This window comes from Neophocaena asiaeorientalis, unplaced genomic scaffold, assembly GCF_003031525.2.
Source record: "Neophocaena asiaeorientalis asiaeorientalis breed wild unplaced genomic scaffold, Neophocaena_asiaeorientalis_V1.1 scaffold138, whole genome shotgun sequence".
Classification (NCBI taxonomy): Eukaryota; Metazoa; Chordata; class Mammalia; order Artiodactyla; family Phocoenidae; genus Neophocaena; species Neophocaena asiaeorientalis.
In genome coordinates, this window is record NW_020172632.1 from 7,155,689 (window position 1) to 7,171,459 (window position 15,771).

At 55.4% G+C, this 15,771-nt stretch overlaps 1 protein-coding gene and 1 pseudogene across 1 annotated transcript in view; one reads left to right on the forward strand and one right to left on the reverse strand.

Moving 5' to 3' along the window:
- The window catches only part of CIMAP2 (ciliary microtubule associated protein 2), a 28,522-nt gene that overhangs the window by 929 nt on the left and 11,822 nt on the right, over positions 1 to 15,771 (forward strand). Inside the window, 9 exon segments of the mRNA XM_024739255.1 lie at positions 469 to 553; positions 1,009 to 1,173; positions 1,378 to 1,500; positions 6,370 to 6,507; positions 6,643 to 6,786; positions 8,437 to 8,598; positions 9,671 to 9,736; positions 9,738 to 9,809; positions 14,673 to 14,806. Of these exon segments, the coding sequence (XP_024595023.1) occupies positions 469 to 553; positions 1,009 to 1,173; positions 1,378 to 1,500; positions 6,370 to 6,507; positions 6,643 to 6,786; positions 8,437 to 8,598; positions 9,671 to 9,736; positions 9,738 to 9,809; positions 14,673 to 14,806 (1,089 nt within the window).
- Positions 12,945 to 14,372, reverse strand: LOC112395832 (charged multivesicular body protein 4b pseudogene; annotated as a pseudogene).

A 15,771-nucleotide genomic window follows, 5' to 3' on the forward strand; every position in this document is an offset into this window, starting at 1 on the left:
TATATATCACCTACTATGTTCCAGGTACAGTTCTAGCATCTAGGGATAAAATAGTGAACAAAACAGCAAAGCCCTTGCTCATGAGCTTGCCTTCATATGGGAGGGGTGGTGGGAGTGGATAATAAACAAAAAAAGAAAAAGATATAAAATGTTGGCTAATGATGAGGGCTATGGAGAAAAAGGAAGTGGGGAGGGGGAGCCTGTGAGTGCAGGGGGTGGTGCGGCTGGTGGTTGCACTGAGAAGGTGATTTTGAGTAAAGGTTCCCAGCAGCGGGTTAGGGGACCAGACAAGGGTGGAATCTAGGGAGAGGGAACCTGGAAGGGCGAAGACCCTGAGGAGGCAGCAGCCCTGCTCATCCTTCATGGGCCAGCTCCAAAGTCACCTCCCGTGGGATGCCAACTTCCCCACCACCCAGAACTGCCCTCATCAGGGCTGGGTGCCTCTCACTGGGCATCTGTCCCTCCCAGGTTTGACGTCTCCGCTGTCTATCCCAACCAGAAGTTCAGCGCCTTCAGGGAGGCCCCGTACTCCAGGGTTTACTCTGTGGATGTGGTGAGTTTGCATAGCTTCCCGAGTCTCCCACGTGGTCTGGCCACTGCCCCCCCCGAGTCCCTCCCCATGACAGATGAGCTGATCTGTAAGGGATATGCCTCACACCCCTCCGTGCCCTCAGCCCACAGCTCAGAGCTTGACTCAGAGCTGGGGCCTCAATGAGTTTGATAAACGCAGGACTGTAGTGAAAACAGCATGGGTCGGATTCACAGAGACCTGGGCTCCACTTGCAGCTCTTGCACAGACTGGCTGCGGGCCCTCTCTGAAGTGTAAGGGGGCCAGTGACAGAGGACGTCATGGTTGCACCTTGAGGGCCAGGCTCGGGGCTGGGGGAGGGGCCCCCTGAGGGGTATTGCCTGTCCACTCCCAGGTCAGGGTGACTGCTTGGCAAGGACTTGCTCTGTGGGTGGACTGGTGGGTGCGGCTGGCCTCACTCGGACTGTGCTCTGACTCAGTCCCACATAGGACCTGGGACCTATGGCTACAAGGAGACCTGCTTCAGCATCAAGAAATTGAAGAAGGAGGTGGGCACAGGCTGTTCCAAGGCCCAGGAAGCCACCCGGCTGACACAGCTGCCCCACTTCCAGTACCGGGCCATGCTGAAAGAGAAACGGCAGCAGGTGAGGCCCCTGGGGCCCCACCCTGCCCTACCGCTGGTGCCAGGTCCTCCTGCCTGGTCCTGCCTGCCCCCAGGGTGGCCTGCAGTGTCCTCCCAGGCCCAGGTAGAGCTCATCCCTTAAGGAACACATCCTCGCCTGGGCTCCTGCCCGCGTGGACACTCCCAAGTGTAAAGTTTTCACCTCTGCTCTCTTCTCTTGGGGCAGAAGGAAGAGCTGGGGCCTGGCTCCTACAACTCCAAAGACTTCTTAGAAGAGTTGTAGGAGAAACGGGACAGCACCCGGGGGCTGCTCAGCTCCGGAGAGGTTCGCTTCCGAGGACTCATTGGGGTAGGTGTTCTCATACACGGAGTGGGATCCCTCCTACCCTCTGCTCTGTCTGAAGAGCATGCAGACTGGGTGGGGCTGGAAGCACCCTTTCTCCTACAGTTCTTCTTCCCAGGCTTGGCCAGTCTCCCCTCTGGGACCCCACAGCCCCTCTGCTTTCCAGTGCCACAGCTTTCAGCCCACTGGCTGTCGTAGGTTTCTGTGTCTCCTCCACCAGACCAGGAGCTCCCTGCCTGCAGGGGTGGGTCTGTTCATCTTTGAGTCCGTGGCACAGAGCCATGCATACATTAGGTGCTCAACAAACTCCTCCATATCTATAGCCATCCAGCCATCCAGTAAATAATGGTTGAGCGCCCTCTAGTGCCACGTAATGTTCCAGGCCCTGGGGATCCAGCAGTGATGAAGACAAGGTCCCTGCCCTCATGGAGCCGTGGTCCTAGTGGTAGAAACAACGGTACAGAGAAACAAATCACATATAATGAGGGCCATGGGGTAAAATGAGACAGGGAGAGATGGCGAACGATGAGGTGCCATTTATAGGGTAGTCAGGGGAGACCTCTGGGAGGAGGTGGTGTTCGAGCAAAACCTGTGGTAGGTGAGCAATGGAGACTCACGACATCTGTGAGTGAGGGGGGAGGAGGCAAGAGCAGAGGGGTGAGGACCAGGACATGAGGCCCTTCTGGCAAGGTGAGGGCCTTGGGTTTGATTCCAGGTGCTGTGGGAGGACAGCGGAGGAGGGTTTTGCTCTCTGTGGGGGGGTACTGAGTGACATGCTTGTGGGGGAGGGGATCGGAGGCATCCAGATGACGGTGTGGGTCGGGATGAGTGGGGTTCAGGCTCCATAGGGTCATGTGGGCAAAGGCGGGAGTCACACCCACGCTGCCAGTGCCACCCCTCCTCCCCTGCCCCTCACGCTCCCTGGGCTGGACACCCTTGCCCTCCTCACTCCTCAAAGTGAGGCAAAGCACTCGCCCTGTGCTTTGCCCCTGCTCTCCCCTCTACCAGAAGTGCCATTCCGCCCCCAGCCGCCCCTTCACCTAAGGACCCCCTGCTCATCCCTCAGCTCTCAGCTCCGAGGTCTGACCTGACCCCATGAGGTGCCATCTCCCTTTCCCAGGAGCTCCGCTTGTGGCTGTGGGTCCAGTGTCTCTCCCCCAGCGCACAGCAGCCCCCAAGGGTGGACCACATCTGCCCGGTTGGTTCGCTGCAGAATCCCCAGGTCCTAGCAGCGCCTGGCACATAGTAGGCACGTGATAAGTCTTTGTGGACTAAGCCCATGCCTGCCTACTAAGTACTGGTTCTCCAAAACACTCTAATTTTTTATAACCACTCCAGACGAGTCCCTGGAGGCTCAGAGAGGATAAACATCTTGCCCCAGTGGACCGAATGGGCAAACCCCAAGCCAGGGCCTTTCCTCCACACCTCACCGCTGTGAAGCCTTCTGTGGAGCCTGGGAATTACTCCTTGCCACGTTCAGGGGACGTGTACGTGCACCCTCAGGTTCAGAAGCTGTAACTGCAGTGTGGGGGGAGGGGCTGCCTGGAGGCCCTGAAAAATGAGTGATTTCCTTCAAGTCTAACGTAATAATAGCCGACACTCCATGCAGCACTTGCCATGCGCCAGGCACCGTTCTAAGCACATGAGTGAGCTAATGACTGTACTCCTCGCCACAGCCCTGTGAAGCAGGCGCTGTCATCGCCACTTACAGACAGAAAACGAGCACAGAGAGGTTAAGTGACTGCCCAAGGTCACAGAGCTGCTAAGCGGCAGAGGCAGGATTGAGTCCAAGGTGTCCGCACATAACAACTGCACTTGACCCGTAGGCTGGGCTCACTTGGTTGGTTCCTTGACCATCTGTGGAGGACAGGATCTAATGGCAGAGCCCAGCCCCACTGAAGGCAGAGGAGTTGGGGGAACAAATCAGATGCTGTCTGTTTCCTCCTGTGCCCGGTCCCCAGCGCTGGAGCATCTGCAAGGGTTGGCTGAGCAGGGTGAAGGTCCCACGGCCTGTCCCTCCATTCCAGCTGTCTCTTCTCCTCTCTGGTCCCCACATCTGCTCCTGCAGTAACCTCACTGGGCCCTGCGGGATTTCCCCGAGCCACTCTCCTGGGCTCAGGGCTGGACAGAAAGTTCAAGGAGGTGGCACTGCCCCAGTGGGCAGAAGGCAGCCCTGGGAGAGCTCACATCCAAGGCCTGACTTTCTCAGCTGTCATCTTGCTCTGGGCTGAGAACCTGATGGCCTCCTCTGGCCTCTGGTCCCTCCAGTTGTCCCCCCAGTGTGGGTGGGACAAGCCTACAAATGCCACCTGTGCAGGGTGCTGACTTCTCCATGGGGGCCTCTGCAGTGCCAGTGCCAAAGCTGTGGGTGCCTGCTTTGGGTCCTGTGAATCCTTCCCCAGAGCGGATGGGCTGTTGAAGCACACCCCTGCAAAGCCAGTGCCTTCTGTGCTAGCACTGGGCTCTGCCTCCATCCTCCTCCTAGTACGCTCTGCCCTCCCTTGGCTGTGGGGACACTGGGCTGTGTGTCCTTGGAGCTCCTTCGCCAGCCTCCCTCCATGGCTTCTGTTTCCCAGGCCCTGCCCTCCCCCAGCACCCTCTGTGGGGTGTTCTCTCTTGCGCAGCCAGGCTCCATGCACATGGCTTCAGACCCCCACCCCGGGGTCCTCCGGGCTCCTCAAACTCTTCATGCCCCCCTCCTGCCATGTCAGCATTTCCCACAGGCCTGCTCTTCCTGGGCAATGGCACCACCCAGCGGCCAGAGCCAGAAGCCCATGGGCACCTTGTTCCCCTGTAGTCACGGGGGTCTGTGCTTCTGTCTCCCGTCCTCCTCCTTCCATCCCCTTGACCTCTGCGCAAGCCCAAGCCACACTCCCCCTGCCCAGGGGCGCCCCCAGGACTGATTTCCTGGTCACCTACTATTGCCCCAGTCGCCTTCCTAAGTGTCCTCATGCCCCAGAATCAAGTCTGGATGCCCTTCCCATTCTCTTCCCAGTATACCTTTCCCAACTGTCTCAAAGGTGCTCTTATGGCTCCCTCTACCTGGGACACCTGTCCCACCCCTTCATCTTCTGGGAAGATGATTCTTTCTTCAAGGTCCACCTAAAAGAAAATCTTGTAAATGACAATTCCCACTTCCCCCAGAATTAAGCACTCCTGCCTGCGTCCCAGAAACCCTGAAACATAACATTCTAGTTAAAGTCAGGGGTATTCACATCAGCCCAGGTGTGTTGCTGCACCTCTGAACCTGAAGGTTTGAAGGGAGAGATGAGGCTTTGCCGACAGAGTGCCGGCACTGGGCTCCTCCTGGTCTGTGAGCTCCAGGATCAGCAGCTCCACCCCCTTGTTATAACCCTCGCTTCTGAGGTCTCCCTAGACACCGTGGTGCTTATTTCTCTCCCACCTCTGGTGCCTGCACAGTGCCTGGGAAACAGTAGAAGCTCAGAGGATCAGGCATGGATTTTGAAGTTAGAGCCCTTGTGCTGCCCCTTTCTGGAGGTGGGACCTTGGACACAAGGCTTGCCTCTCTGAGACTCAGTTTCCCCATCTATTGATTGCAAGTGGCACTGATCTGATCTCATCAGGATGTCTCTAGGACCAAGATATTAAGCCTAGTAAAGCAGCCAGCACGTGATGTTGAGACCCACCTTCCTACTTTGGGGCTTTTCTCCTGAACGTACCTGGAAACCCTGGGCCCTGGAAGGAGGCAATGTGCATTCTGGTTCCTCTGAGGGTGAATGAATCTGATGCCTGCCACGGCCTGACTACCCACCCTCTCTGCCAGGCCTGGTTCTGGGCTGCTTCCTGGGAAGTTCCAGGGACTGGAGGTAGGCAGGGCTGAGCCATATGTGGAGTGGCAGCGATCCCGTGTGGCTAAAAGGTGCAAAGCAGCAGAAAACATCCTGCCGGGTCTTGACCCAACGATGGCTACCCACTCACCCACCTATACTGCAGGGTGGCTCTTCTCATTCCACCTACAAAGGCCATATTTCCGACCCTGGCAGTCGAGGCTCCAGATCCTCAGTCCAGCCACAGTTCTCAACCTCTCCTACCTCTTTCTCTCCTACCCCGCCCCACCAAGACAGCCACCCCACCCTGACTTATTAGGTGTTGGCACCCACTATGGGCTGGGCATGTGCAGGAAGCTTTATAGATGTTATTTCATATCATCCTCATTACCTTGGAAGAAAGTTCTACTATCCCTGTGCTTGAAATGTGGGCCATGGGGCTAAGGAGTAAGTGGCATGCCCAAGGTCAATCAGAAGCAGTGGAGTCAGGATTCGAACCCAGGACTCCAGATCCCTCCAGGTCACAGCACTGTTCACAGCACAGTGGGAAACCCATTCATGTAAACGTAGGGCTATAACACAGGGGTGTAGTGGTTGGGATTTCCGAGACCACCAAAGCAAGCAGCTGTCTGGGGTGATCAGGGAAGGAAGGCTTCATTCCCAGGAGAGATGACGTTCGAGCTGGCTTCGCAGGATTAGAAGAACTTTCCAAGGCCAAGAAGGCGGGAAAGGCATTTTGGGTGGCAGTAATGGCACACGCAAGCAAAGGCGAGGAGGTTGCCGGAACGGCATAGGTGTGGGGGCCAGCAAGGACCTCACTTCGGCTGAAGCGTCAGATGTAGGAAGGGAACAGTGAGGGATAAGCTGGACAGACCAGTGGGGCCCCAGTGAAGTCTGAACTTGGAACTGAAGGTCTGAGCAGTGGCAGAGGCTCACAGGCCCACAGTGCTGTGCGTTTTGGGGGGCAGTTAACACACAGGGACTCTGAAAATCCCGTTACCCTCTGGAGGGCATCTCTTCCTCAGGTGCACTCAGCAGCACAAGGCATGGGACTAACAGCCTTTATGTCCCTCCCTCTCGCCCCCAGAACTACTATCCAGGCCCTGGAAATTATGGGGAGAAGGGCAACCCATACACGAAGCTGGAGGACAGTGCCTGGAACTGGTCTCATTCCAAGGGCCTCATGTGCAGGATGACAAACAAACTGCCCCCCTTGGCTCATCAGGTATCCCCTACCCTGGCCAGGCCTCACCCACCTTGCTGCACAGACCTGGGGTGGGGGGACTCCAGGGCAGATGGGGAAACCGAGGCCCCAAGGGGTGATGGACCTGCAGGGATTGTCCTCTGTGCTCTGTTCCAGGGGAGCAGTCTGGCACTGGGCACCTACACCTTCAAAAGTGGCATCGAGGCATACCTGGCATGATCCATGGGCACCCGCGGCCTCTATGACACTTTCTCTGGTGACCAAAGCAAGCTTCAGCCTTATGGACATTACTCTGTGCAGGTGTGTACCCAGGCGGGCTATGTCTTCCCTGGCAGGACAACAGCCCTCACCTATCCACAGCACCCTGTGTGCCGGGCTCTGCGCAGGACTCTTCCCATAGCCTGCTCACTCCCTGCTCCCAGCTAGGACAGGGTAAGGCGCCCTGTATTAGAGGAGGAGACTGAGGCTAGCCACGCAGCTGGTAGGGGCAGAGCCGGGATTGAACCCCACGGCATGTGTCTGGCTTCACCTCCAGTCCCCTCTCCTCTGTACCAGCACGAATTGCAGGGGAGGTGCAGGGGGCCCCAGTACCAGGCCTGGATGGGAGACAGGCTGCCAGGCCTGCAGGGACCTAGATGCTGCAGGCCTGGGTGTCCTGCTGTTTGGGAGACACTTCCCAGCCATCTCAGACCCAGCTAAGCTGACTGGGTTAGTGGCAGAGAACTGGAGGGCTGAGAGGGGAAGATGAGGTAGAATTTTAGCTTGATGCCCCCCTTTCCTGCACCAGTCAAATTCCTGTTGTGTGATCCCTAGCACCGTGGGCTTTGCTTTCATAGTAATTGGACTTAAGTATTTGTCTAACTGTTTATTTTGTCTCTACTGTGCCTTCACTCATGTGTGCCTTGGGCCAGGTAATCGTCTAAGTGCAGGGGAACCTGCCCCAGTGGTGCTTACTTTCTAGTAAATGCTTACTTTCTAGTGCAAAAAGAAACACAATCGCAAGTGAAAACAATATAGAATGTTAGCAGGGAGTGGGTGCTGTGGTAAAGGCATCAGGAGCGCTAGGAAGTAGGGGTGGTGAAATGTTGAAATTCTTTGGGACCAGCTGGTAAATAGCCACTGAATGAGCCCTGCAACCTGGCTCCTCCCTGGGTCTTCCCAGGCCTCCCCATGACCAGCTACTAAGGTGTCCTGTCAGCATAGCAGGGGCCTCAGACGCTCCCGTAGGCCCTAGAGCCAATGCCCAGGCCTCAGGATATTATTTTGTGTTATCTAAAAAATAGACATTTTAAAGAGCAGTTTTAGGTTCACAGCAAAATTGAGCAGAAAGTACAGGGTTCTCATGTTCCTTCTGTCCCCGCTACATGCCCAGGCCCCCACTATCAGTAATCAGCACCAGAGGGGAACATTTCTTACAATCAGTGAATCTACATTGACACATTATTATCGCTGAAAGTCCATGGTTTACATTAGGGCTCACTCTTGGTGTTGTACATTCAATGGGTTTGGACAAATATATAATAACATGTATCCACCATTATAGTATCATACAGAGTAGTTTTGCTGCCCTAAGAATCCTGAGTGTTCCCCCGTCACACTGGTTTTTAAATATTTGGACTATCACTCCTTCCTACTTAGAACAGTGCCTGACTCAGTAAATGTCCACGAAACAAGTGAAAGAAAGAAGAAACGGATGAAGGCAAGCTGGGTTGCAGGGCACTGCACGGAGGAGGGGCTGTTAGAGACCCCATCAGACTGACCCCACCCCTGGCTGGGGGGCTTCGTCTCTGTAGCCCAGGTCAGGGTGGACTGGCCTGGCCATGGGATAGTGGCAGGCATGGGGGAGAGTGATGCCTCATTGGACCACTGCTTGTCTCTGATTGTGGTAAGGGTCCAGCATCGCAGCTCTTGCTTTTCCTGACATATTCTTTTTCCTCCTCTGTTTCTCAGAAAAAACGGCCCAGGGAACTGATGAATTTCAAGAGCTTCGTGGAAGAACTTAACTCATGTCACAATAAGAAGCGTGGAGTTTTTTCAAAAGTTCCCCGCAACCCGGAAGCCCCTCCAGAAAGAATTTATTGGGCCACACTTAGCCAGTGTCCCCCAAAACTAGTCACTGTGCCCCTATGGCCTTCCTTCCTTCTTCTCTTGGAGGGGGGCTTTCCTGCTGGGGCAGGGTGGGGTGGAAGTGGCTATTTCAGCCGAAAGCTCACCCTTGGGTACCAGACTCACCTGGTTCCCAATCCTGGTATTGTACTTACTAGTCACGTTGGATCAGTGTCTGTCACTCTCTGAGCTTTGGTTTACACGCTTGTTCCGTGAGCATGACCAGGTGGCTGTGAGAATTCATTGAGGTTAGTACTAGAGCCTATAGCATGGAGCCTGGCACCCAGGAAGTGCCCAGTGGGCATTGATCTCTGCCCCTCCCTCCCCTGCAGAGAGGATGAGGGGAAAACTGGAGCGGGACCAAGTGTGAATAAGGGGTCTGCCCGACAGAAGGCCGCACACCGGTTCTGTTTAGGGGAGCGGTGGGCTCCTTTCTGGGGGCTCGGCAGCCAGTCATCTGAGTAGGCTCTGGACATTGGTCGACCCCCAAGCAGGTTCTGCCCCCCAGGGAGGGACCTGCTAAGGGCTTGGGAAGGTGGGCGTGTCCAGAGGAATGAAAGAGGGTACCAACATTTCCTGAATACCTGCTCTGGGGAGGGCACATTTCAGCCCCCTGGAGGGAGGGATTTTCTTTTGCATTTCATGAAAGGAAACTGAGGCCCAGAGATAGGAAGGGATTTGCCCAGGCTCCCAGCAAGGGGGAGGAGCCAAGATTGGAGCCCAGCTCATTTAGCTGCAAAGTCCGTGTGGCTTCTGCTCCCCAGACTGGGGTCTAGAGCACCTCTCTGGACCCTGCCAGACCGGGAGAGCCCTTGGGAACCTGGAAAGAGGTTTCAGGCTGATGGGTGGGCATAGAGTGGGTGGCAGGGGTCATGAGAGTACCGCAGGGCGCCTTCACCCCCAGAGGATGGGCTCCTGGTAAGTTGGGAGGTGGCCAGGTACCTCCTACCATCCTTGGCTCAAGTCTCATGGCTGCCAGGGGGGTGAGGTCAGCCGCCCAGAGCCCTCATCAGGCCTGGCCCCAGGCTGACCACCGCCAGACCTCGCCAAGCTTTCAGCCTTGGTTCCTCACCTCTAGGCCATGTCTGGTCCCAGTACGTGGCTTCCTCCAGAGAAGGAATGCAAACACATCAACCAACCACCGTTCCTGCTGGGCGTTCCTGCTGTCTCCCAAGCGGATAGGCATAAAGGCCTCCCCGATGATTCTGGGAACCTGGGTGAGTGCGTCTGGGTAGGGGATACACAGCGAGAAGCAGGGAACACTCTCCTAATTCTACAGGCAGCCCCAAGTTCTCCTTCCGCCTGGGAACTGATGCTCTGAGGGAGCCCATCCCACCTCTTTTTTTTCTACCAGGGACTAACACCCACTCCACGGTCTCATTTCTCTCAGGCAGTGGTTTTTCAAACTTGAGCGGGCATCAGCCTCACCTGGAGGGCTTGCCCCATGCCAGACCTTCTGATTCAGTAAGCCTGGGGTGGGGCCTGGGAACTTGCATTTCTAATGAGTTCTCAGGTGATGCTGATCCTGCTCTTCCAGGGACAAGTTTGAGAACCACTGTGCTAATGGACATCACCCAGAGCCATCCCACTCTTTTATTTTCTAGGGAAATGCTCCCTCCATTCTCTTGCATATTTGTCTTGAGGCCTCAGGGGCAGCTCAGGGAGTTGGCCCATTTCTCATCTCTGGTTGAGCAAGGACCCTCTCCTCCCCTCCCCTCTCCTCCTCTCCCCTCTCCTCCTCTCCCCTCTCCTCCTCTCCCCTCTCCTCCTCTCCCCTCTCCTCCTCTCCCCTCTCCTCCTCTCCCCTCTCCTCCTCTCCCCTCTCCTCCTCTCCCCTCTCCTCCTCTCCCCTCTCCTCCTCTCCCCTCTCCTCCTCTCCCCTCTCCTCCTCTCCCCTCTCCTCCTCTCCCCTCTCCTCCTCTCCCCTCTCCTCCTCTCCCCTCTCCTCCTCTCCCCTCTCCTCCTCTCCCCTCTCCTCCTCTCCCCTCTCCTCCTCTCCCCTCTCCTCCTCTCCCCTCTCCTCCTCTCCCCTCTCCTCCTCTCCCCTCTCCTCCTCTCCCCTCTCCTCCTCTCCCCTCTCCTCCTCTCCCCTCTCCTCCTCTCCCCTCTCCTCCTCTCCCCTCTCCTCCTCTCCCCTCTCCTCCTCTCCCCTCTCCTCCTCTCCCCTCTCCTCCTCTCCCCTCTCCTCCTCTCCCCTCTCCTCCTCTCCCCTCTCCTCCTCTCCCCTCTCCTCCTCTCCCCTCTCCTCCTCTCCCCTCTCCTCCTCTCCCCTCTCCTCCTCTCCCCTCTCCTCCTCTCCCCTCTCCTCCTCTCCCCTCTCCTCCTCTCCCCTCTCCTCCTCTCCCCTCTCCTCCTCTCCCCTCTCCTCCTCTCCCCTCTCCTCCTCTCCCCTCTCCTCCTCTCCCCTCTCCTCCTCTCCCCTCTCCTCCTCTCCCCTCTCCTCCTCTCCCCTCTCCTCCTCTCCCCTCTCCTCCTCTCCCCTCTCCTCCTCTCCCCTCTCCTCCTCTCCCCTCTCCTCCTCTCCCCTCTCCTCCTCTCCCCTCTCCTCCTCTCCCCTCTCCTCCTCTCCCCTCTCCTCCTCTCCCCTCTCCTCCTCTCCCCTCTCCTCCTCTCCCCTCTCCTCCTCTCCCCTCTCCTCCTCTCCCCTCTCCTCCTCTCCCCTCTCCTCCTCTCCCCTCTCCTCCTCTCCCCTCTCCTCCTCTCCCCTCTCCTCCTCTCCCCTCTCCTCCTCTCCCCTCTCCTCCTCTCCCCTCTCCTCCTCTCCCCTCTCCTCCTCTCCCCTCTCCTCCTCTCCCCTCTCCTCCTCTCCCCTCTCCTCCTCTCCCCTCTCCTCCTCTCCCCTCTCCTCCCCTCCCCTCTCCTCCCCCTCCCCAGAGGCAGCCATCCCCCATATATGACATAATCTTCGGTGTGTTGGTGTTCGTGTAAGATAGCTAAGCTCTTGCCTCCGTGTGCCTGCCTTCTTCATGCACCAGATGGCATTGGGCATCAGCCTCATTCCGTTTCTCATTCCTGTCCTTCATTTTTTAAGCCCACCTTTTACTGGGGTCTAATAACCATACAGAAGGGAGCATGAGTCCTAAGTGAAGAGCTCCATGAATTGTCACAAAAATGGACTCACCATGTAACCACACCCCAGAGGGTTGAAGGGCACGTTTCCAGCACCCCAGGGCCACCCCCCAACCTCCCGCCCCGTCAGGTGGTTCCTCTCCTAGCTTCCAGCAGTGCAGGTTAGTTTTGCCTGGTTTTGAACAGCTGTTTTTTTTTTTTAATTAATTGAGATATTTAATAGACAGTGCAAACCATAGTTTCATCTTATTATAAATGTATGAGTTATCTATCAGTTATCACAAACAGCAACAAGGACCTTAGAGCTACGTTAGAAAAATGCATAGCTGGGACTTAACTCTCACAATCTCACGTGCTCTCAAGAGAACACCATCCATTTCAAATCAATGTCACAAACTCCAAAGAGATCAGGGGAGTGGGAGTGAGGAGTGGGCCAGAGTGGGAAACACAGGAGCCAGTACACAGGTGATAGAAATACAGCTCTCAAGGAAACCAAAATCAGATGCATTATTACAGCTAAGGATAAGGAAAAGCTTATGGCTTTTAAAAAACAACTCCTGGGCTTCCCTGGTGGCGCAGTGGTTGAGAATCTGCCTGCCAAGGCAGGGGACACGGGTTCGATTCCTGGTCCGGGAAGATCCCACATGCTACGGAGCAACTAAGCCCGTGTGTCACAACTACTGAGCCCGCGTGCTGCAACTACTGAAGCCCGCATGCCTAGAGCCCATGCTCTGCAACGAGAGAAACCACCGCAATGAGAAGCCTGCACACTGCAAAAAGAGTAGCCCCTGCTCGCCGGAACTAGAGAAAGCCTGGGCGCAGCAACGAAGACCCAACACAGCCAAAAATAATTAAACAAAATAAATAAATTTATAAAAAAAATACAAAACAACTCCTGCCAGTACCATACAAGTCTTACAAAGAGATGCGTGACAAGTCAGCTGACTTAAAAGGACAGAGGCTACATTTTCAGGTCATTTCAACTGCAAATGGTCGACCCTATCCGTTGAGGTTCAGCAGTGGAGTCAGTGGAGTCCAGAAGCTCAATGTTGGATTTGCAAATACAGTTTATTTTACAGAAAGTCAACATTATAAACAGCAGGCACCTCCCCCGCCCCTTGCTTGTCCCGCTGGGTGCAGACCATGCTATGCAGAGTGAGCAGTGATGCTGCCCTACTGCTTGGGAGGAAGAATCGAGAGTGATGGAACCTGCCTGCCCTGCACACACACGCGCCTGCCCGCCGCGCAGGCCATCAGACCGGGCCCAGCCCGCACTGGACCGGTTAAGTGGATCCAGCCCAGGTCTCTAATTCCTTCACGTCGTCGTCTTCCTCTTCCTTCTTCTTGGTGGGTTTTGTTGGTAGGGATATAGAGGGAACATTTGGTAGAGGGACTGTTTCCGGTCCACTGATTTCCAGCATATTCTTGTCTAGTTCCTCCTGTTCTAGTTCTTCTAATTCTGTCACGAGCACCTCCTCGTCAAACTCTTCTCCAAACCCTACAGATTTTGAAATAGCTGTTGAAGTTTCTTCTGCAAGTTCCTGCTGGTCAGCAATGTCCTGCGTTAACTCATCAGCTTTATCGACGTCCATGTTGTCGTGGGCAGCCTTCATGGCCTTGGTGGCATAGCCCACGTTCTTGAGCACCTTGGTGCTGGTGTTGGCATTCTCCAGGACCTCTCGCTGGAACTCGATGGTTGACAGCGTGCTGTTGATCTGTACCAACTGCTTTCCATACCTCTTTTTGCGCTTCAGTGCCTAGAGGGCAGCACGCTTGATTTTGGTGTCATGCTTCTTGGCGGCCATCAGCTCCTGCTCTATCTTCTTCTCCAGGAATTCTTCCTTCTTACTTAGCATCTCCTCTGTGTTCCAAAGCCTCTGGATGGCCTCCCGGGGGTGGGGGGGTCGGGCCGCCCTTGCTGGCTTTACCCCCTCCAGCCCCGAACAGCTGCCCAAACACTGACACTGCTGCTGCTGGACGTGCCAGCCTGCCCTGCCACCCCCTGCCGCCGCAGCCCTCCTGAACAGCTGTGTATTTTTAAGCTGTGGCTTTCTCCTGGTTTCCCTGGGAACACCTTGCTTGGAACCTGCCTTCCTACTAAGCTCCCCCTGCCCCATCCCGCAGGCCCACACCCCAGCTCTCCCTCTTCCACTCCACCTCCTTGTCTCCCAAGCGATGCCTTGGCCCCCAGTGTGCCCACACCCCCTGCCCTCCTCGGTTCTTGTGAGGTCCAGACGGTCAGGTCCCTACATTCTTCCTTTTCTCACCTCCAGCCTGCACCTCCTCCAGGGGAGAGAGTCTTCGCCTGGGGACCCAGTCTGACCTTGGGACAGATTCTATACAAATGGCAGGTTCCTGTCCTGCCATTCTCCTGCCCTCACTAGTCACTCTGGACAGGCTACATCTCCTCTCTGAACTTCTCCACTGGCGCTTCTTGTACCTACCACCCAGGTTTCTGGGTGGGATGGTGTATTAATTTCCTAAAGCTGCCATAACAAAGTATCACAGACTAGATGGCTTAAAACAACAGAAATTTATCCTCTCTCAGTTTTGGGAGCCAGAAGTCTGAAATCCAGGTATCGACAAAACCGCATTTCCTCTGAAACCTGTAGGGGAGAATCCTTCCTGGCCTCTTTGTAGCTGCTGGTGGTGGCTGGCAATCCTTGGAACTCCTTGGCTTGTAAATGCATCACTCCAGCCTCTGCCTCCATGTTGTATGGCCATCTTCCCCCTGTATGTCTCTGCTTATGAGGACACTAGCCACATTGGATTAAGGACCCACCCTGCTCCGGTATGAGCTCATCTTAATTGATTACATCTGCAGCTATTTCCAAATAAGCTCACACTCTGAGGTCCTGGGGATTAGGACTTCCACATCTCTTTGTGGAACATGATTCATTGTGTAACAGATGGAGTAAGGAGGAGCCTAGAGGGAGGGGAGGGGGCCTGAGATCAAGTTTCCAAGCCAGGCATCCAGCTTGTTAATGTCCTGCCTCTTCTCCCTGGTGCAGAACCCCGTGGGTGTGGGTTGCTACCTCAACACCCAGCTGATGGAGACAAAGGACCATCGGCAGCGACACCAGTCCCTGTTCATGGGTGGATCCAAGCGCTACCTCTTGGACCCAGCCCGGGACAGGCTCATGCAGTGAGTGCCACTGGAGCTCCAGCAGAGGGGCAAGGGCACAGAGGGGCTTACTCTGGGCTGGGCTGGGGGCTCCAGCATCTTGTGCTTGGTTCCCATGGGAGCACAGCTGCGGCCCCTAGTGCCAGGCAAACAGCTGTGGTAGTGGAAAGAGTTCAGATCCTGGCTCTGATGCTTACTGGCTGTGTGAGGTGGGGCACATCGCTTAACCTCTCTGAGCCTCACTTCCCTCAGCTGTCAATGAGCAGGGGACGGTGGAGACCCAAATGGAATATTCTGTCTAAAGTTGGTGGTAAGGAGAAAAGGAACTCCATCGAGGCTAACTCCTCCACCCACAACCCACACAGTCTAGGATTACCTTGCATGGCATCACCACATGGAATCTGCTTCTTGGTGTTGAAAACGGGGCTGGTAAAACTCACCTCAGGAAGTTGTTGTGAAACCTAAAGGAAAAAGTGCATGGAATACTGTGGCTAACTGTAAAACAGCTTGCAAATGTTAGCTGCCGCCGTGTCTTATTGACCTAAGATACCATCAATTGCCGTATAATCTCAACTTCAGAAATGTTAAAATATGAATAAACATGCACTTTAGAACTGGAAATTCTGTCATTCTGTCATCGGAAATTCTGGTGAGAGCATGAGGACCAGATTCTGGGGGACCAGATCTAAATATTTAAAAACAGCTTTTAGGGCTTCCCTGGTGCGCAGTGGTTGAGAGTCCGCCTGCCGATGCAGGGGACACGGGTTCGTGCCCCGGTCCGGGAGGATCCCACATGCCGCGGAGAGGCGGGGCCGGTGAGCCGTGGCCGCTGAGCCTGCGCGTCCGGAGCCTGTGCTCTGCAACCGGAGAGGCCACAACAGTGAGAGGTAAAAAAAAACAAAAAAACAAAAAAAACCCAGCCTTTAAATATTTTTATCAAAGTGGACCTGTGTCTTCTTCTTCTTTTTTTTTTTTTTTGTGGTATG